This window comes from Papilio machaon, chromosome 10 (assembly GCF_912999745.1).
Source record: "Papilio machaon chromosome 10, ilPapMach1.1, whole genome shotgun sequence".
Lineage (NCBI taxonomy): Eukaryota > Metazoa > Arthropoda > Insecta > Lepidoptera > Papilionidae > Papilio > Papilio machaon.
In genome coordinates, this window is record NC_059995.1 from 2991819 (window position 1) to 3009204 (window position 17386).

The 17386-nt window shown below is 32.1% G+C and overlaps 2 protein-coding genes across 2 annotated transcripts; both read right to left on the reverse strand.

Annotated features, from left to right (window-relative positions):
- Positions 1 to 4050: 4050 nt before the first annotated feature.
- LOC106717472 lies at positions 4051 to 5829 on the reverse strand. The gene has a single exon (XM_045679781.1). The coding sequence runs from the start codon at positions 5788 to 5790 to the stop codon at positions 4051 to 4053; it is 1740 nt and encodes a 579-aa protein (XP_045535737.1). The 5' UTR covers positions 5791 to 5829.
- A 2007-nt stretch (positions 5830 to 7836) lies between these two features.
- Positions 7837 to 13736, reverse strand: LOC123721305. The gene is made up of 4 exons (XM_045679698.1): positions 13591 to 13736; positions 9199 to 9319; positions 8324 to 8423; positions 7837 to 8076 (listed from the first exon to the last, which is right to left on the reverse strand). The coding sequence occupies exons 1-4, from the start codon at positions 13630 to 13632 to the stop codon at positions 7959 to 7961; spliced, it is 381 nt and encodes a 126-aa protein (XP_045535654.1). The 5' UTR covers positions 13633 to 13736; the 3' UTR covers positions 7837 to 7958.
- Between the last annotated feature and the right edge of the window lie 3650 nt (positions 13737 to 17386).

The following is a 17386-nucleotide window of genomic DNA, read 5'->3' on the forward strand; positions in this document are numbered from 1 at the left end:
CATACACATATCAATTCAGCTGTGTATATTCGTATATCTCTTAAGGCAATTTTGCCTTTGACTACTTTTATTTTTAAGATTTTGTCACTCGTTGGTTTTGAACGTGCTAATATTTTGCTTGTTGTTTTTCTGTTTTGATTTTTTTGTCGTTTTTGTTTCAACTAAACTTTACTGCACCTTCTATATCTATAGGGTGATCTCAAAATTGAATGTAGTTGTCTCTTTTTATTGAATCGGAAAAATACTGGAGACACTAAACAATGTATTCGTGTAATTATTTACATTTTGTTGTTTGCGATAACCGACGTAGTTTTGTAGTTTAAGTTTAACGCGCTACTCACCTTCAGTTTTAACTGAACAGTCGAAGTGTACAGTTAAAACTTCGAGCGTAGGCAAAATTTTAACTGTCGGTTAAACTGTACAGTTTTAAGTTTTACGTAAAATGTAAGTTTAAATTGTATAGGTTGATTATTCAGTTAATACTGTGCAGTAAATACTGAAGGTGTGTAGCGGCCTTTATAAATATATTTAGTATTTATTCTTTAATTATTCGAGGGTGTGATTGGCTGTCCTATTACTAATAGCGAATTTATATGTCGAGTTATACGAGGCTTTATTAAAGACATGGATTTCGTCTTCCGAAACACATATTTAAAATATTTTTATACCAATGTTTCGACAGTCGAAGTCCATGGTCACATTGAAAAAGAACGGCTTGCCAAAGATGTACCTTCATAAATTACAGTGTACGTTTAAAAACTGTTGTATAGCATTATATGAAACGAGTTGATTGTTAATAAATTTTCAATAACCGAATACGAAAGTTTTTCACGTGTTTTATTACCGATTCGACGTCATTAATAATGTACGGAAAAATGTATTTTCTTTCTATAATCCTCTATTTTTAAATATGTTCATATTTTCTCTTGTCCTTTCAGAAATGTATTAAAAAAAATACTTAAACGTTTAGACAATTAAGAGCAAAATAAAACGCTGACCTTTCCGCAATTACAATGAAAATATAGCAACATCTAAAATATCAAAAGATTTCCTTCAGCTATAAAATTTCATCCCTAATAAAACGAAAATCTGAATAAAAGCTGTGTATGACCCAAGTTTCTTTATACTTTATGTAGCCACCGACCTTTTGTTATTTTGTATGAACGTAAAATGGGCACTTGATGTGAATATTTTCTTACATTTCCTTACATAAAACAGATGAAGTTAAAAAAACGTTCCAAACTGTATCAAACAAATCAAATATGTCAGGTAGTATTCACTTTAAAGTCATATAAATCTAATTCAGCAATAAATCTAATAATTTAGTATATTCTTATCCAAAATTTATTATGAAATTCGATTACTCGACTTAAGGAAGGACATTTAAGAAGCGAGCGTACCTCTTTTTTAAAGGCCGGCAACGCGGCGGCAGGCAGTTCCTCTGGTGTTCGGTGCATCAGTGACCTCTTTTCATTAAGAGTCCCACTGCTCGTTTGCCTCATCATTTTTTTAAAACGGTAAGATTTTGTAAAAAAAACTGTAATATATGTGTATCTTTTCAAAAATTTCAAGTCTTTAAAGTCCATTTTTACAGTAGAATCCTATTAGTAAATAGCCACGATGTCCCTTCAAGATGCGTAGCGTTTACGCGCACTATGCATTTAGTTAATTTCCATGGAAATTGTAGGCGGTGATTGATGAAAATGTCGTTAGTTAGTGTCAGAACAGCATTCCCACTTTGACAATGTGCTACGATGTTAGGCTTTAGTTAAAACGTAGTTTATAACGAATAAAACAACGGTTATTTGGTAAGTAAGATGTAAAGACTTACGAATCACTTGTCAAATTATCAATCACCAAACATGGGTTAAATCCTGATCCCAAACCAGGGAAGACATAGATAACTAAATGAAAATACCAGAATATCCAAGCCTTTTAGATATAATGTAGCTAAAGGTAAAACTTGCTTATAGACATTCCTCGCTGATCCAGGTCTCGCTTATCCAGGTTCGACTGTAGTTTACATCAAAACAAGTAGAGTAGTTTTTAAATTAATATACAGCTACTACAGCATGATTTTATTCAGTGCCTCCATAATAATTATTACAGGATATTAAGACAAATAAAGGGAATGTGCATGATACATACATGTACCTATACACAATGCATATATGCATATCGTGCGTTAGAACGGTAGGCGGAACGTCATTGTCGATTGGCCGATTGTCTCTGGTTGATTTATCGCCTTTACGCGTGTAAGTCATGACTAACATTTGCCTAGAGACAATTAATTTCACAATTTATGGTATTGTTTACTATGGCTTTGTATTCTGTTTGTATTTAAAGATTGTTCTATATAGGGCGTTAGTTAATAGGTGAATCAAAAGCTTTATAGGGAAATAGGGTCAAGGATTTCACTTGAAAAAAGGAGATAACTTAAAATTTATTGAAAATCGCTGAACAGATTAGTCGCTAAATATCAAGGTCTTCGACACCTATAAAACTTTTCATCCACATCTTAAGATACATCCTATATAATTATGGTCAGATACTTTTAAATGTTTTCTATTAAATGTGGTCTAGTCAGAAATATAGGTTAGCAAACAATCCGTTTAACAGAAACATCTCCATCATAACTCCCGCTGCAAGTTCTACACATCGTAAAGTTGTCTGCGAAACTACACTGTATCGTATCCAGAATACGCCGATACTTTTACACGAGTTTACCTTACCCTCAGTTACTAACAAACTGTTTCAACTACTGGCAGGAAAATTTAAATTTCCTAATAACATTTTAATTAATATACACTTTACCATTTTGAATTTAATCTTTTTGATATTATCAGACTTGCTAGAACTTGCTAAGTAGTTTTTGTAGTCCTAGTTATGCAGATTTGTGATACTGGACTTCAACTTTATGCTTCCAATTTGACATATAGTAGTGGCAAAAGCTTTATTAATATCAACTATGTTTATATTTTACTATGCCTGTCATAAATATTTCATCAATTAATATGTCAATTTAGTGTGAGTGCTTCGTACAGCTTTAAATTCTCGGGAACTTCCCCTGAACTATAAGGGACTGTGGCTCATTTTCACAAATAGTATGTAGACAAGACATAACATGTATAACAAGTCTGGCTATCAGATATAGTTACTCATCATAGCAGACCTAATGCATCTGACAGGACACTCCAGACAGTCAAAGGCATTGGATCAAAGGCGGGACGATTTTATTTGCTATTCGTTAGCAAATGGACTACACTTTAAAATGTTTTTTATGCATTTCAATATCTTCCCCAAAATGATTGTAATAATTTAACAATTTAAAAAGTTCATTTTTGTATCAAAGTTTTAGAATTTTACCAATATTCCTAACGTGTCTTTTACCGATATTTCCTGTGGAAATAAAAAAGCAAATAACGAATGTGAAGTTAGTAAGCTATGGCTCGGAAACAATTGCACAGGCTATGCGCAGCGACATTCAGCCTGTGTTATTTATGTGTACGTTATTAGAAAAGCCATATATCAAGCCTAAACAGAGATGCATCCGAAAGGACATTTGTTATTCCACTTTTTGTATCAGCAAATCCTACTCAAACATTGATCGATCTCGAACTGTTTTATTGATACGTGCACATGATGATATAAAAACTATGTTAATAAAATTAGTAATAATTAACTACTATAAGCTAAATTTTTTTACTTCGATTATCAAGGTGTAAATATGATTTTTATGGGATTTTGCGGGGATTTATAAAAACATTGTCATTAATTTAATAGTTGATTTATTAATAAAAATAATTAGTCAATAAAACAAAGATCATTCATAGACACAATGGAACACACATAAGACCAAATCAGAACGTAATATACTAGCTTAGGGCAAAAAACTTTATTCTCCTGAGTCAGTCGGATAATAATTAGTAAAATAAACTTGATATTGTTTTTGAACAAGTACACAGTTTAAGAAGAGTTGTATAACGATAGTGCAAATTGCAATTTTGTGCAAAATCTAAAAATTTCCACTATAAAACATATTTTATTTAATCAAATAAACCTTCTATGTTGAATTTTATAGTAATAAATTTCAATAGCAAGAATGATAACGCATACAACATACATAATAATTAAACCAATAAAACATGCAAGCAGAATGGACATGTCCAAAGGTTTGGGACTTTTTGTCTGTGACCAATATCTTTTTACACTACCGTTGTTATGCATATAATCGTTTAAGATTTTATTCACGAAGCCAGTTTCAGTAATTCTTTCAAGAAGTTTATTAAGTTCATGTACAGCAGGCCAGCGCGGGCGCACGTAAAAAGATGTCGGTAAGCTTGTTACTCGTTCATCTAGTATCTGAACTGCGGGATTGAAATATTTAATCAAAATTTCATTCGTAACTAGGAGAAATCTTTTGCCGTTTGCAATCATATTGATATAATTTGACGTTTCATTTAACCTTACGGTCTGATAGTTTATTTCCATAGGTGTATTATGAAAATAATCTTTGACAGAGACGAAGCCGCCGTGCCCGTCGACCAACTGTACCGCCTCACTAGCAGTACTCACACGCGGCTCTAAAATTGTTAATTCAAATCTTTCGACGAGATCGCTTTGGTATGCTACACGGATTATAAGGCAAAACCAAATCCACAGAACAAAAATACTATTTGCCACCCAATTTTCTGTCACAAAATTGATTGGCTGCCCAAGAGATATACTTAAGATCCGAAATGTAATATTCTTTAAATTTGGATTTACTAAACTAAATTTATGAATAAGCCTGATCAATATGTACAGAGAAATCCAAGTAAATATAAAAAATAAATTTGTACTCGTGAAGAAGGGAAGCAACACTTTGATACGAGTGTACATTTCTCGACGTCTAGGCAAACACCAAACGAGATTTAATGTTTGATACACATATAAAGGCTGGGCTTGGCTGTATCTTTTTACCGTTAGTAATAGACTTGGTCCCAAAATATCTGCCGACCCATTAACTATATCACCGAATGGTCCAGCTGCACTCCCGTTAAGGACTACTTCGATATCCCGTTTATTTCCACCTATAAATTTCATAGTGGCGTTAACTCCCTCTATTACAAGATTTAATACATTACCATCTATCCCACTAACATGAACTTTGCCATTATGAGTCTTTAGTGCAAAATATAGAATAGCGTTAACAGCTGTAACACGAAAAGGGCATTGTTTGAAATTGTTGAATTTTCTTATAAAATACATATTATCAGGTAATACTATTGGACTGTAGTTACCACATTCATCATCTCTGTAAGGAATGTACGTAGTTAGTGTTACATTATCATTGTTCCCGCAAACACTTATCACAATGAAGTCACCAATGTCAGTATGCCATGCTAATTTCATCAAATCTGACAAAACATCATTATTAGTAACTAGTTCGGTATAAATCAATATCACACTTATCGGGTTTACAACGTTTTTTACTACTGTATGTAGAAAATATTTGAATTCATCAGGATCTGAAGCAAATAGTACTGTTTGTTTGTATTTCACCAATTTATGAAAGTCACTCTTTGTTGATTCTCGCATAGCAAATGTAACGACGGATCCGTGAAAATTTTCAATTAATACTTTAATGCTTTCCGTGTCTGCTCTCCACCAAACTATACAGGTGATTTGTCTATAGTCAAAAATGTCGTTAATTGTTTCCGTGGCCTTTTTTAGTAACTTCAATTCAAAACATGTTACACTTAGTATGCTTAAAAATAATACTAAAATCGTACTTTTCATTGGTGACATGTTTGAAATACTTCAGCAGACTAAAACTGCAGTTGTATTTTAGAACTTTATATACGTAACTTGATTACCAACAATTATTTATGTATTTACCCACAGTACACATATCAATTTTTTATGTAATGGAACTCAAGAAGGTGCGTATTAATATCTAATCAGGTCATGTTGAACATTGATTTAAAAAATTATATGGTTATACGTCATTACTCATACGTGTTTGAGCATATTATTTAGTCATAGGTGAAATTATGTTGATGAAGATAAAATAACTCGGATAGAGCTGAAATTTGGTAGAAATGTTCGAAATGCTATTATATGTAAATCCTGAGGTTTCCATCGATCCCCCATTTAGAAAAATAATATTCAAGGGCAAAGGTATCAAAATGGGCTTTTCTTGTTTTTAGGCTAAATGGTAAGTTTAATCAATAATTACATTTGACCAAATTGTAGGTCTTAAAATAGTCTATAAAAAACCTTCACATACTTTTCTTCTAAGAGCAACCGTTTCTGAGATATGACTGTCCAGCAGTTGAAATCGATTTTCCTTCAGCCACAGATGGCGACTTCATCCATATAAAATTAAAATTGTAAAAGTTGACAATATTTATTAAGTTAATTGAAAAAATTACATAATGTAAATGGAAAAATTGTGGTATAATTTATAAAAGAGCAATGGGCGTATCTTTATTGCTGTATCTAGTAATTTACGGCTAGACTTCCTGGATTATGGAACCTGCATCACAAGTTCGCCTAACGTTGTACAAAATCATCCTAGGCTTGTCCATCCTACGTAGTGTCGGCACAGTATGTATTTACTACTCTTCTATACGTCTCTATCTGTCGTCATATCTGAATTTAACGTTACGCTATTGAAAAAAAAAAAAGATGCTGACTAACCAACTTGATACTCGCTGACATCTTGTAGTCTCATCACAAACAACAAGACAGATAACAACATTCGCTTCTCATCACCGCACAATACGTTCGATTGAAGTCTTTTGATTAAATGCGTTTCTATAAAATCTTTACAGGGATACACATTTTAATTTTTGACAGCTTTTTTAATCTACCCTCACAATAGTTCAGAAATATGTTATTTATATACTAGAAATTGCCACAGTAATAATAAGTTTTGTTATATAGATTATCAATTATTCTAATATAACGAGTAGTTAGCAGCGAAGGTAGGTTAAAAAAATTAAACCAGTTAAATACTTGCCGAAAGTTTCGTTCGTTCTCGTATATATTTCACGTTGCCGCTGTTCTACAGCCTAGACCTGTAAGGTCTATGTGTTGCTCATCGCAAGATCAATATGCTCCAAGTACTTTTATCTCCACTTAATATCTTAGAAAAATATTGGAGATTTTAATAAGCACTTTATATTACATATGTTTTTCACAGGGAAATATAAATAAAAACAAATAGCTTAACCAAATAGTTTACATATCGTTTTATTATTAAAAAGGTATAAAAGTATTTTATAAAAGTTCAAATTTAGAAAAGAACAAATTTTTTTTTTCTCTCAAAGTTACTTGTGATACACGAAATTTAAAACTTAAAAGCATTTATAACAACATAAAAAAAAACAAATAAATTACCAAACTTAACATAACTTATCTTTCTTAATGGAGTCAATTAAGAACATTTCTTCGTATTTATTGAAATAATTTTCAAAAACAATAAATTAAAAAAAAATTGACATTGATTTTGTTCTCTTAAGCCCAAGTGTATACTAAATACATGTATAAATATGATGAATGTATAAGCAAATATGTCGAAAGCGTTAGAGTTTATCAAAACTTGTCATTAATATTATATAAAAAATATGATTATTGATAAAGTTAATATACAAACATTCTAAATTAAATGCAATATTATGTGAAAATATTTTCTTATACCGTTACATAATAAATATATACATAATAATAATATATGTACTTTATATTTTCCATTATTTGAATTTTATTTTCTGTGGTGTTTTAGAATAGAATATAGAAATATATTTATCAAAAATATTTTGAGATAGACTTATAAATATACAAGAAAGAACAGTATAAATTATCTGTAAATTAATTTACACATATTCTAGTAATTTATAAAATTGTGTGATTACTTGCTTTAATCATAGCCGTATAAAACTTAGTTTGATATAATTAGCAAATAGCGCCATCTAGCCGCCGCGTTGCGTCAACACGGCGTCGACAAGCAAAATTGCTCCGTTGATGATGGATAGTGACGCCTTCGCTAGATTCTTGTCTCTGAAGTCGCTTTTACCGTAGTGTTGGAATCTGAAAAAATATTGAGTGTATAAGCATCTTAAAAACCTAACAATAATAAAGTTCTACCTTCCTATTATGCCTCAACTAGCTTCTTTTAATAGCTTCGACGGAATTTTGTATCCGGATAATTTACATCAGGCGGCATCATACATGATCAGGCATCATCTAGAGAAGGCTACGGTTTAGGCTAAAAACCTTTTGCACTCGACCACCTCGAACTGGTCCAACAAAACAAGGTCAAGTTAAAAAAACACACCTGTCAATAATGACCGCACCACTGGCGACAAAAAGCGCAACCCCGACCAACGAGTAGAAGATGTCAATGCGTTTGTGTGACGGCGTCTGCATCAAGTAACCTGTAATTTTGAACATAGTATTTAGTTTATTAAATAGGACTTACGATAACGTCTCTTCTGTCTACTTCCGCAGTATAATCGGACAATACGGAACGACTCATACACATACCTTTAGTTGATTTAAATTTTACATATTAGTTGTTTTTGAAGCGTTTATTTGAATATAACGTTAGGCGATATAACTATAATTTTCCATACAAAGTTGTGAAAGACTAGCCGTTGGTGACTAGACCAAAATCTCTGTATAAAAAATATCACACAAAAGACAAAACAGAGATAAGTTTATATGTTTCAAACTGAGATTTTGGTCAAGAAACCCAAGATAAGCGGTAAGCTATTGTTTTAAAGTGCGTCTTTCGCATCTACAAAAATACGTAGTGTTATCGCATGAGTAAATGTTTTGTTATTATGAAATATCGCTAGTCAATGTTAAAAATCAATCAGTTTAACTACGGCTCCTATCAAAGCACTATATTCAAGTGTTCCGTAACAAATAAAGATAACGCCGGTATTTATAAGTGTAAAAGTGAAACTACGTGCCATTCGTGATAACCGATAAAATTGCTGGAAACTTATCAATTTAAAAACAAATAGATCCAATTATCAATAATTTATTTCTATTCTCTAAATGATTGATTAGTCTGGTTCATGTTTAAAATTTATTAGCTCATTCTGATGAGAGTAAAATTTTTTGGAATGTAGTGTTTTTAATTTCCGATTTAGAATTTAAGCGATTTACTATTTCAGTTATATAAATTGATATACGTTGTTTTACCTGCAGCCGCTCCAGCAAATATGATAAGATATCCTATAAATGTCCCGGTGACCAGCATACCGAGATCAGCGTCTGCATTGTAACTGTGGTAGTGCAGGGCCACGCACGAACAAGTCAGCGCCTAGAAATAAAAAAATGTTACGTTTATACAACTTACAGTCATTACAATGGTACAATAAAAGGAAGAGATCACTACTACATTGGTAAAGTGACTCTTATCATAGCATGTAGCCCACCTTTAAGGGAGAGGGTGATGACGTAAAATCTCTCTTCTTATCATATCCTCTTGATATATCATATCCTCTTACGTCTGAAGCAAGATAGTAGTAAAAGAAAGAAGATCCTAGATACAAAAAACGCATTTTAGCTTATCATATTGCGTACTAAACAAACATGGAATTTTAATAGCCATTTCGTACTGATTATTGCAGTTGATAGTCAGACATGTATGCTATTTTGTGAAAGACTGTCTCATGTTACAATGATGGACGTAGAGCAATTTTAATATTTTATTGTAACTGTTTCTTAGTTTTGTTTACAACATAGATTTGACTAGGTCTAGGTTTAGAAAATGCTAGAGCTACCACAATACTAAGTTTTTTTTTATATTTCTTTTGATCACTTGAGATTATTGCATTCATTTGATTGTGTTTATGTTTACTACAATCAACACACTGACAATAAATGTCTAAGATATAAAGACGTCATATCCGCGAAATCCTACACTTTTATTTGGTAGGTGACGTAATATTTGACTCGCTCGAAGGTCTACCTTCTAGTCAGGTAGTCGTGTGGGGGGTATGATGTCATATTTGTAACCGGTCATACATTAAATGCGGGTCACGTATCGCCGAGGCTAAAGACAAAATAATATCGTGATGTGAAAATACATTAACGTTTATTAGCACCATTATCATGTTAAACAAACGTAGGTTAATAATGATCATCCATGATTTTTATATTACTAAACAACAATATAGGAAGCTAAGTGGTACGGTAGATTATAACGCAATTGTAATTATATTAATTACTAGCTGTAGCACGCCACTCCGTCCTCGCGGAATTAAAAAAAAAAAAAAACATAAAATTAGCTTATGTGTTCTTTCAGACTATGTTCTACATCTATGCCAAATTTCATCGAGATCCGTTGAACCGTTCTGGAGATACCTTCAACAAACATCCATCCATCCGTCCATCCAAATATTCGCATCTATATATATAAAAGAAAGTCGTGTTAGTTACACTATTTTTATAACTCAAGAACGGCTGAATCGATTTGACTGAAAATTGGTGGGCAGGTAGCTTAGAACCAGGAAAAGGACATAGGACAATTTTTACCCCGTTTTCTATTTTTATTCCGCGCGGACGGAGTCGCGGGTAAAAGCTAGTTTATAATATTAGTAAGCATACGAATGAGATCATCGACATCATTAGCTTGTATCAGTCCACGGATGGTAACTAGCAGCGTGGGGCGCCTTCTTCCAGGTAGACCGATGACCTTGTGCGGACGACAAGAAGTCGCTGGAAGCGAAAAGTGGAGAACTGCGTATTTTGGAAGAAACTGAGTAGGCCATGTTCCAAGACATATTTCCAGTATTGGACCGATGTAATAAAATATGTTCTAATCAATTCAATCTCTCTATACCAGCGTCAGTCGCTTCGATTGCCTCGCGTATTCGATTCACGCGTCAATTAAAGGTAAAGAAACAAGACACTTAGCCCAATAAAGATTAAGCCATGAGCTGAATTACGCACAGGGTCAGTACAAAAGCCTCGAAAAGTAAAGGCGAAATATATTCACCGATGTTGATAGACATACGCGCCACGCATTTTACATAATATTATGTATTTACTCAAGGTTGCTATCAAAATCAAGAATTTAGAATTAAGTACGTGTTATGTTTTCCAACATTTGCTTTCGAGGATTAAAATTACTGACTTAAGAATTAAGTTATAAATTAACTAGTTAACTTAAGAATGGAATCGATATATTGAAATTACGCAATATAATGAAGAAAAAATAAATAATAAAAATGTCATTGTGCCCATTCTGTATACACGAGATATTTAATATCGTAAGACATTAATTTAATAGCTTTAGATTAATTGTAGATTAATTAAAATGAGAAGTAATATATTGATTGTCTGCAATTCGTAACATCCAGCTGTTTTATTAAAAAAATATTATAAACACGAAAATAAAACTGTACCAAAAATGTGAGTCCAAAATATAATTTTTCTGCCTATTTTAATCATACCCTTCCATTTGTGGAAACCTATTGGGCATTAAAGGTTCTGTTGTTTTTTAAATACAGATGTCTGATGCATTCGTAGTCCTGTGCGGAAATTACCGTAATACGGATGCAATATCCCCTCTACGTTTCTACGATCTACGGGTTAATTCCCAAACGTACCGCCCAGTGCGTTATTGCTGCGTACAGCGCAGTATTTACATTTAGTGAAATACAACCCAATATTCTTAATACTTCCAGTGTATATTTGATGGGTTAACTGTGATAAGTATTTTTGTATTTAAACGATTGGAGATATTTATTTATAGACTGGAAATATATGGTAAAATAGTATTTAAAAAAATGTCGCAACATTTTCCTTTCGCATCTCTGAAAATAAGCTTCAAATGCTTAAATTTTACTACTATACTGTTGAGTATAATACGGTATAGTAGAGTATAGTATAATATGAGTGAAGTAGTACCGAACAATACAGTAATGTTAAGATACAAAAATCTTAACAAATTCACGCGAAAACTTTTAAACGAGCACAACATAGTTGACCAGTCGACAACTAAAATAGAGATAATGTAATCGTCCGCTATAAAGCGTAGCCAGCGACCTACATACCATGTAGTTAAGGAATAAACACAAGTTTTAACATGAACTCTACTAGATTTTCTACGCAATTTTGTATGATCAAATCTACAGGGCTATAGCGCGGTCTTCAATAGACTATAAACTTTACCAATAACTAAGTAAGGCTGTCCAGTGTACTAAAATGTTGCTATATATTTGGTCCGGAAATTTGCGTGTTCAAAGAAACTTTTTTACATAATCATTTAAATGCAATAGTAATATAGGTTGATTTGAGTACTTTTCTATCTAACCTAGGAAGGTTAGATAGAAAAGTACTCAAATCGAACTGTAATATAATCGAGACTGCGCGGTCTTATTACCTGATATATGGGAATTTAAAAAGATTCAAAAATTCGGAGGGTTACAGTTCAAGGGCAAATGAAACATGTATGAATTGACGTAGGGTAATACAATACAAATACAAATGTCTTGTTGATACGCAAGTATTTTTTTCTTTACAATCTTTTACTTTACCATAACGTATTTAATCATTTAAAAATATACTTTTTAAATTCTTAAAATCATTATTTTTTAATCAGATAACTATGTACTGTAAAGTAATAAAAATAACACAGATTGCATAAACACATCACGTCATATATCCGCTTCTGAGTGTTCACATATAAAAATCATCATGACTACATTTGTTATGATAACGCAACGCAGTTCGTTGTAAGACCACACCCTAGACTAGACCGTCGTAAGGGCCAGTGTATAGTCGAGGACGTTGGTTTCCTACCCAGTTTGGTGACATGTCATTTGACGCTGACAATGCAATAAGGTCGAAAACTTGTCGTAGCAACAAACATTTGTAATAAATGATAACTGTTATGGTGACATTTTTCTGTACGATATACGACCCTAAGTTTAAATCTTTGACTACAGAATAAACTATGGCGTTGAATGAAAGGTAACGCCCTACGATTAATACGCCACAGAACATTTTTATTTATTTTGCTATTTATTCATTAAACTTATAAACGTGAAAAGGTTCTGTTCATCTAAATCTTGCATTTATAAATATTATTATAAAAAAAACAATTATGCTGTTTATATAGTTTAGAATTATTAGATATACTGATCAAATTAAACTAAAACAATTTAAACAGTTGCAGTTTGAAGTTAACATTAATTAGTAAGAATAGTAATAACACTGGTTAAAAAATGCTAAATGCCTTAATTGTAATCAGTATTCTTAACTTAGCTTTAAAATTTAATCCAAAATAAAATTCTGTAGCTATGAATGTACATAAACATTTTATAAAATAAAACTACGCATCCTAATGGAAGCATGAACCTTTAAGTCTCGAAATCAAGCCTGTTTACAAGGTGACCTTGACATGCAATGTTTGTACACAAATTTTTTTTTTTTTTTTTAATATTTTAACCAAAAATAATTTGCTTTTCAAACAAATTGTTGAAGTAAAAAAGTTCGTGTATCAATGAAAGCAAGAATGTTTACAATTTATTTTTGTAAACAAACGTTGATTTTAATGTTTTACAATAGTTAATAGTAACTTACCAGTTCAAGGAATTTAACGATGGACAGTCTGCTGATCGTCATTTTGATGCACTTAAGATATTCGATTGAATTCGAGAATAAAAATAATTAACAACGCTATCGTTATACCGACCAGCGTGACGCAATAAGACTGACTGAACGAACATGAGTACAGCGTTAGCAACTTGAAGTGGACTGACTATCGTACCAGGGGCGTAAAATTATCGTACATGGATCGAAATTATCGTACAATCACTCCGAGTGTATGATCAAAATTTTGCTGCTCTAGAAAATTACTTCTTTCTTCACTTAATTTGAATAATTCCGTTTGTCAGAGCGAATACGGACATATAATCATAATAATATAACGAAATAACTGCCAACTTTTCTACACAAAATATACGATACATATGAAGTGTGAACATAATCGAAATATCGAACTTATATTCTCTTGTTCGCATTGGTAGATGCTATACTAACCAATAAGAAAGCGTGTACAGCAGGCGCTGGATAAAGTTACAGTATTGGCAGTGGTGAAACTTAGTAGAGCGGATCGTAAGGACCAATAGGAATAAAGAACTTGTATTTCCCGGTATTTTTTCAAGATTTTATTGGACAAAATAAAATCATGCTACTGCGGTTTAGACTATCAACGCATGAGTGAAATAATATAAATTCTCAAATTTTGCATCATGATAGAAATTATCGTACAATCTGCGTACGATAATAATATGCTATCGTACATCGTATGTAGGCACAAAATTATCGTATGTGTACGATAATTATCGTACGGTTCCGAACGCTGCATGAGTACGGAATACGGCGCGGCGTAGCTTTAGAACCAGACATGGTAACAACACTTTATTCGACGAATGAGATCACGCTAGCACTGAGTAAGCCAGCATTTTCATGCAAATTTATGACAAAATCAAATAAGTAATTACCTACATATCTATGTTAACTAAAACTTGTAATACGATTTTTTTATTTATACCACTCGTTCCATGATGGTTTTAAATTTAGGATTTTCCTAAAATAAAGTATTTCTTGGTGTCACTATACACACGCCAAACTGCTATGGCGATGACATCATCTTTTAAGTGAATCAATAACAATAGAGTGATACAATTAAAATTATTTTATTATGAGCAGGTTTTTTAATCATGAAAATATTCGAGTCAGAAAAACAGTGGAGGCCTATAAATGCAATACCACTTTTCAAAATATAGTTTGTGAAAAAATTAACATGAATAGAAATTTGTCTAAATGAAGTAGAAATAACATACTTCCAATGACATTTTATAACGTACAGATTGTAAAGTTTTTTTTAATACCATTGAAACATTTTTAATCTGTATTCTTATCTATCTCTATTCTGTATTATTTTCATTTGTTCCAATGTTTACCAACACCTATATTAATCCTACGCATAGTCCATCGTAAATAGTTAACATATAGTTCTAAATATAAAAATGATGTCTCGCCTTAGTCACTGGCACAAGCGTAAGAGAGGCGTATCATAGATAAGCCTTGAGTACAAATTGTTAATAACAACATGAACCTACTATTATACTAGCTATCGCTCGCGACTCCCTCCGCGTGGAATAAAAAAAAAACTTTAAAAGTAGCCTATGTGTTCTCCTAGACTATGTTCTACATCTGTGCAGAATTTTATCAAGATCCGTTGAGCCGTTTCAGAGATACCTTCAAACAGAGCTGGGCATTAACTCGTTAATCCGTTAATTAACGAAGTTAACATTTTGCTTAACGGATTAACTTTTAAGTTAACTTCAAAAAGTGTTAACGCTTTTGTTAACTTCCGTTAAACTCAACTTCCGTTAATAACAGTCCGTTAATCGTAAAATTGGAAACTTGGAGACGTGCTGTCATTTTGTTTAAATTACGTGCCACGCCACGCTCGTAAGTTCTGCTATGTTGGGCGACTGTCGGCGACTCGAATGGTGAACGAAAGAGTTGATAATTGATAATTGATATATGTGAAGTTCGCGTGCAAGTGTGATGCATCAGAGCGTCCGGGAAAGACGTGACCAACAGGCAAAATCAAGAGAAGGTTCGAAATAGAATATTTCATTACGAGTATATAAAAGCACGAGTATGTAATAGCCCACATTCCGAACGCTTACGCATACGCCACTTTTTGAGCAACTGTATTAAAACACTTTTTTACTCGTGCTTTTTCTTTAGCTTTTCCAAACTCGTGCATTCTCTTTCCCAATTGTCAAAATAATGTCTGTTAAAAAAATACAGTTGAATTGATAACCTCCTTCTTTTTGAAGTCGGCTAAAAAGAAAAACCAACCATGAAGTTTTTACAAAAAAGAATCATTGAAGTTTTTATGATTCATGCAAATATTTCTAAAAAGAAGCTCCTAATTTGTCACAATATCAGATTTAATGATTTGATTCAATGTATTAGGTTAGTTTTCATTTTATTCCATCTCATTAAATTTCATTTTTATTTCATATCAATAAAAATAATCTACTGAAGACTTAGTTGTTTGGGCATAGTTCTCTTTGCCTACCCAGAATGGATGAAGAAAACAAAAAAATCTCTGTTTGTATTCTTTTACGGTTGGCGCCATTTTCCAAACATTTTAGTTACCTATAGTTGAGCTTATTGTGTTTTTATTATTCTATTAAATTGCTTCATTTTTTCGCAACTGTATCAAAAATAGTTGTTTAGTACACGTGCGAAACTGTCATTACAACTTGTTCCCACTGTCAACCCTCACCTTCGGCTGCGTCTCGGCTCGGGTAGATATTTGTCGGAACTCTTTGCAATGACAGGCTTTCCGCACTCGTAATGAAATATACTAATGCATTCATACTTGTCTCTAATACTAATGTGTACATTAGGGTGGCCCAAAAAAATAAAATTTTTGTTTTTTTCGATTCTCGTGTGAAAATATGTGAGTATACTATGTTTTAAGAACCTCCACCAAAGGACAGGATAAAAAAAAATCTTAAAAGGTCTCTCTGAATTTTTGAAAAATTCTAAAATTGCCGAAAATCAGATTTTTTTTGTTTTAATTTTTTTTTCTCGTCATGTCATCTTTTTAAGTGTAAAAAATATAAAGATTCTGAACATTTGACGTCAAAATTTTATTTTCTAAAGGTCGCTCCGAATTTTTATAAATTTCCAAGGTAAATACTTTATATCTTTTTAAAAGAGAAAGACATGACGAGAAAAAAAAATAAAACAAAAAAAATCTGATTTTCGGCAATTTTGGAATTTTTCAAAAATTCTGAGCGACCTTTCAAGATTTTTTTTTAACCTGTCCTTTGGTGGAGGTTCTTAAAACATAGTAAACTCATATATTTTCACACGAGAATCGAAAAAAACAAAAATTTTATTTTTTTGGGCCACCCTAGTGTACATTCTATAAATGTATAGTCAAATTACTATTTTAAACAAGTGTCGCTACATAAGTGTGAAATTAGTATGTATAATTTTGGTATGGTTAACTGTTAACGATTAACTTTAACTTGCGTTAAATTTTCGAGAATTTAACGCTTTAACGATTAACGAAGTTAATTTTTTAATTTATTTATTTATTAATTTTAATAGGTACACAATACAGTTTAAAACCATTACATAGTTAAAAAATAACATAAAGTAAGTTCAAGAAACTAGGTTATAAACCAATGTGAGTGTACACAACATGATTATACAATGTAAAACAAAATGAAAAGATAAAAAAGTGGTAAAGTGCATATTAAGTACTTAAAAATTAATTATGTTTAACAGTTATATTTATGGGGTTAGAAAAGTCAACAAATAAAGGGATGAGAACAAC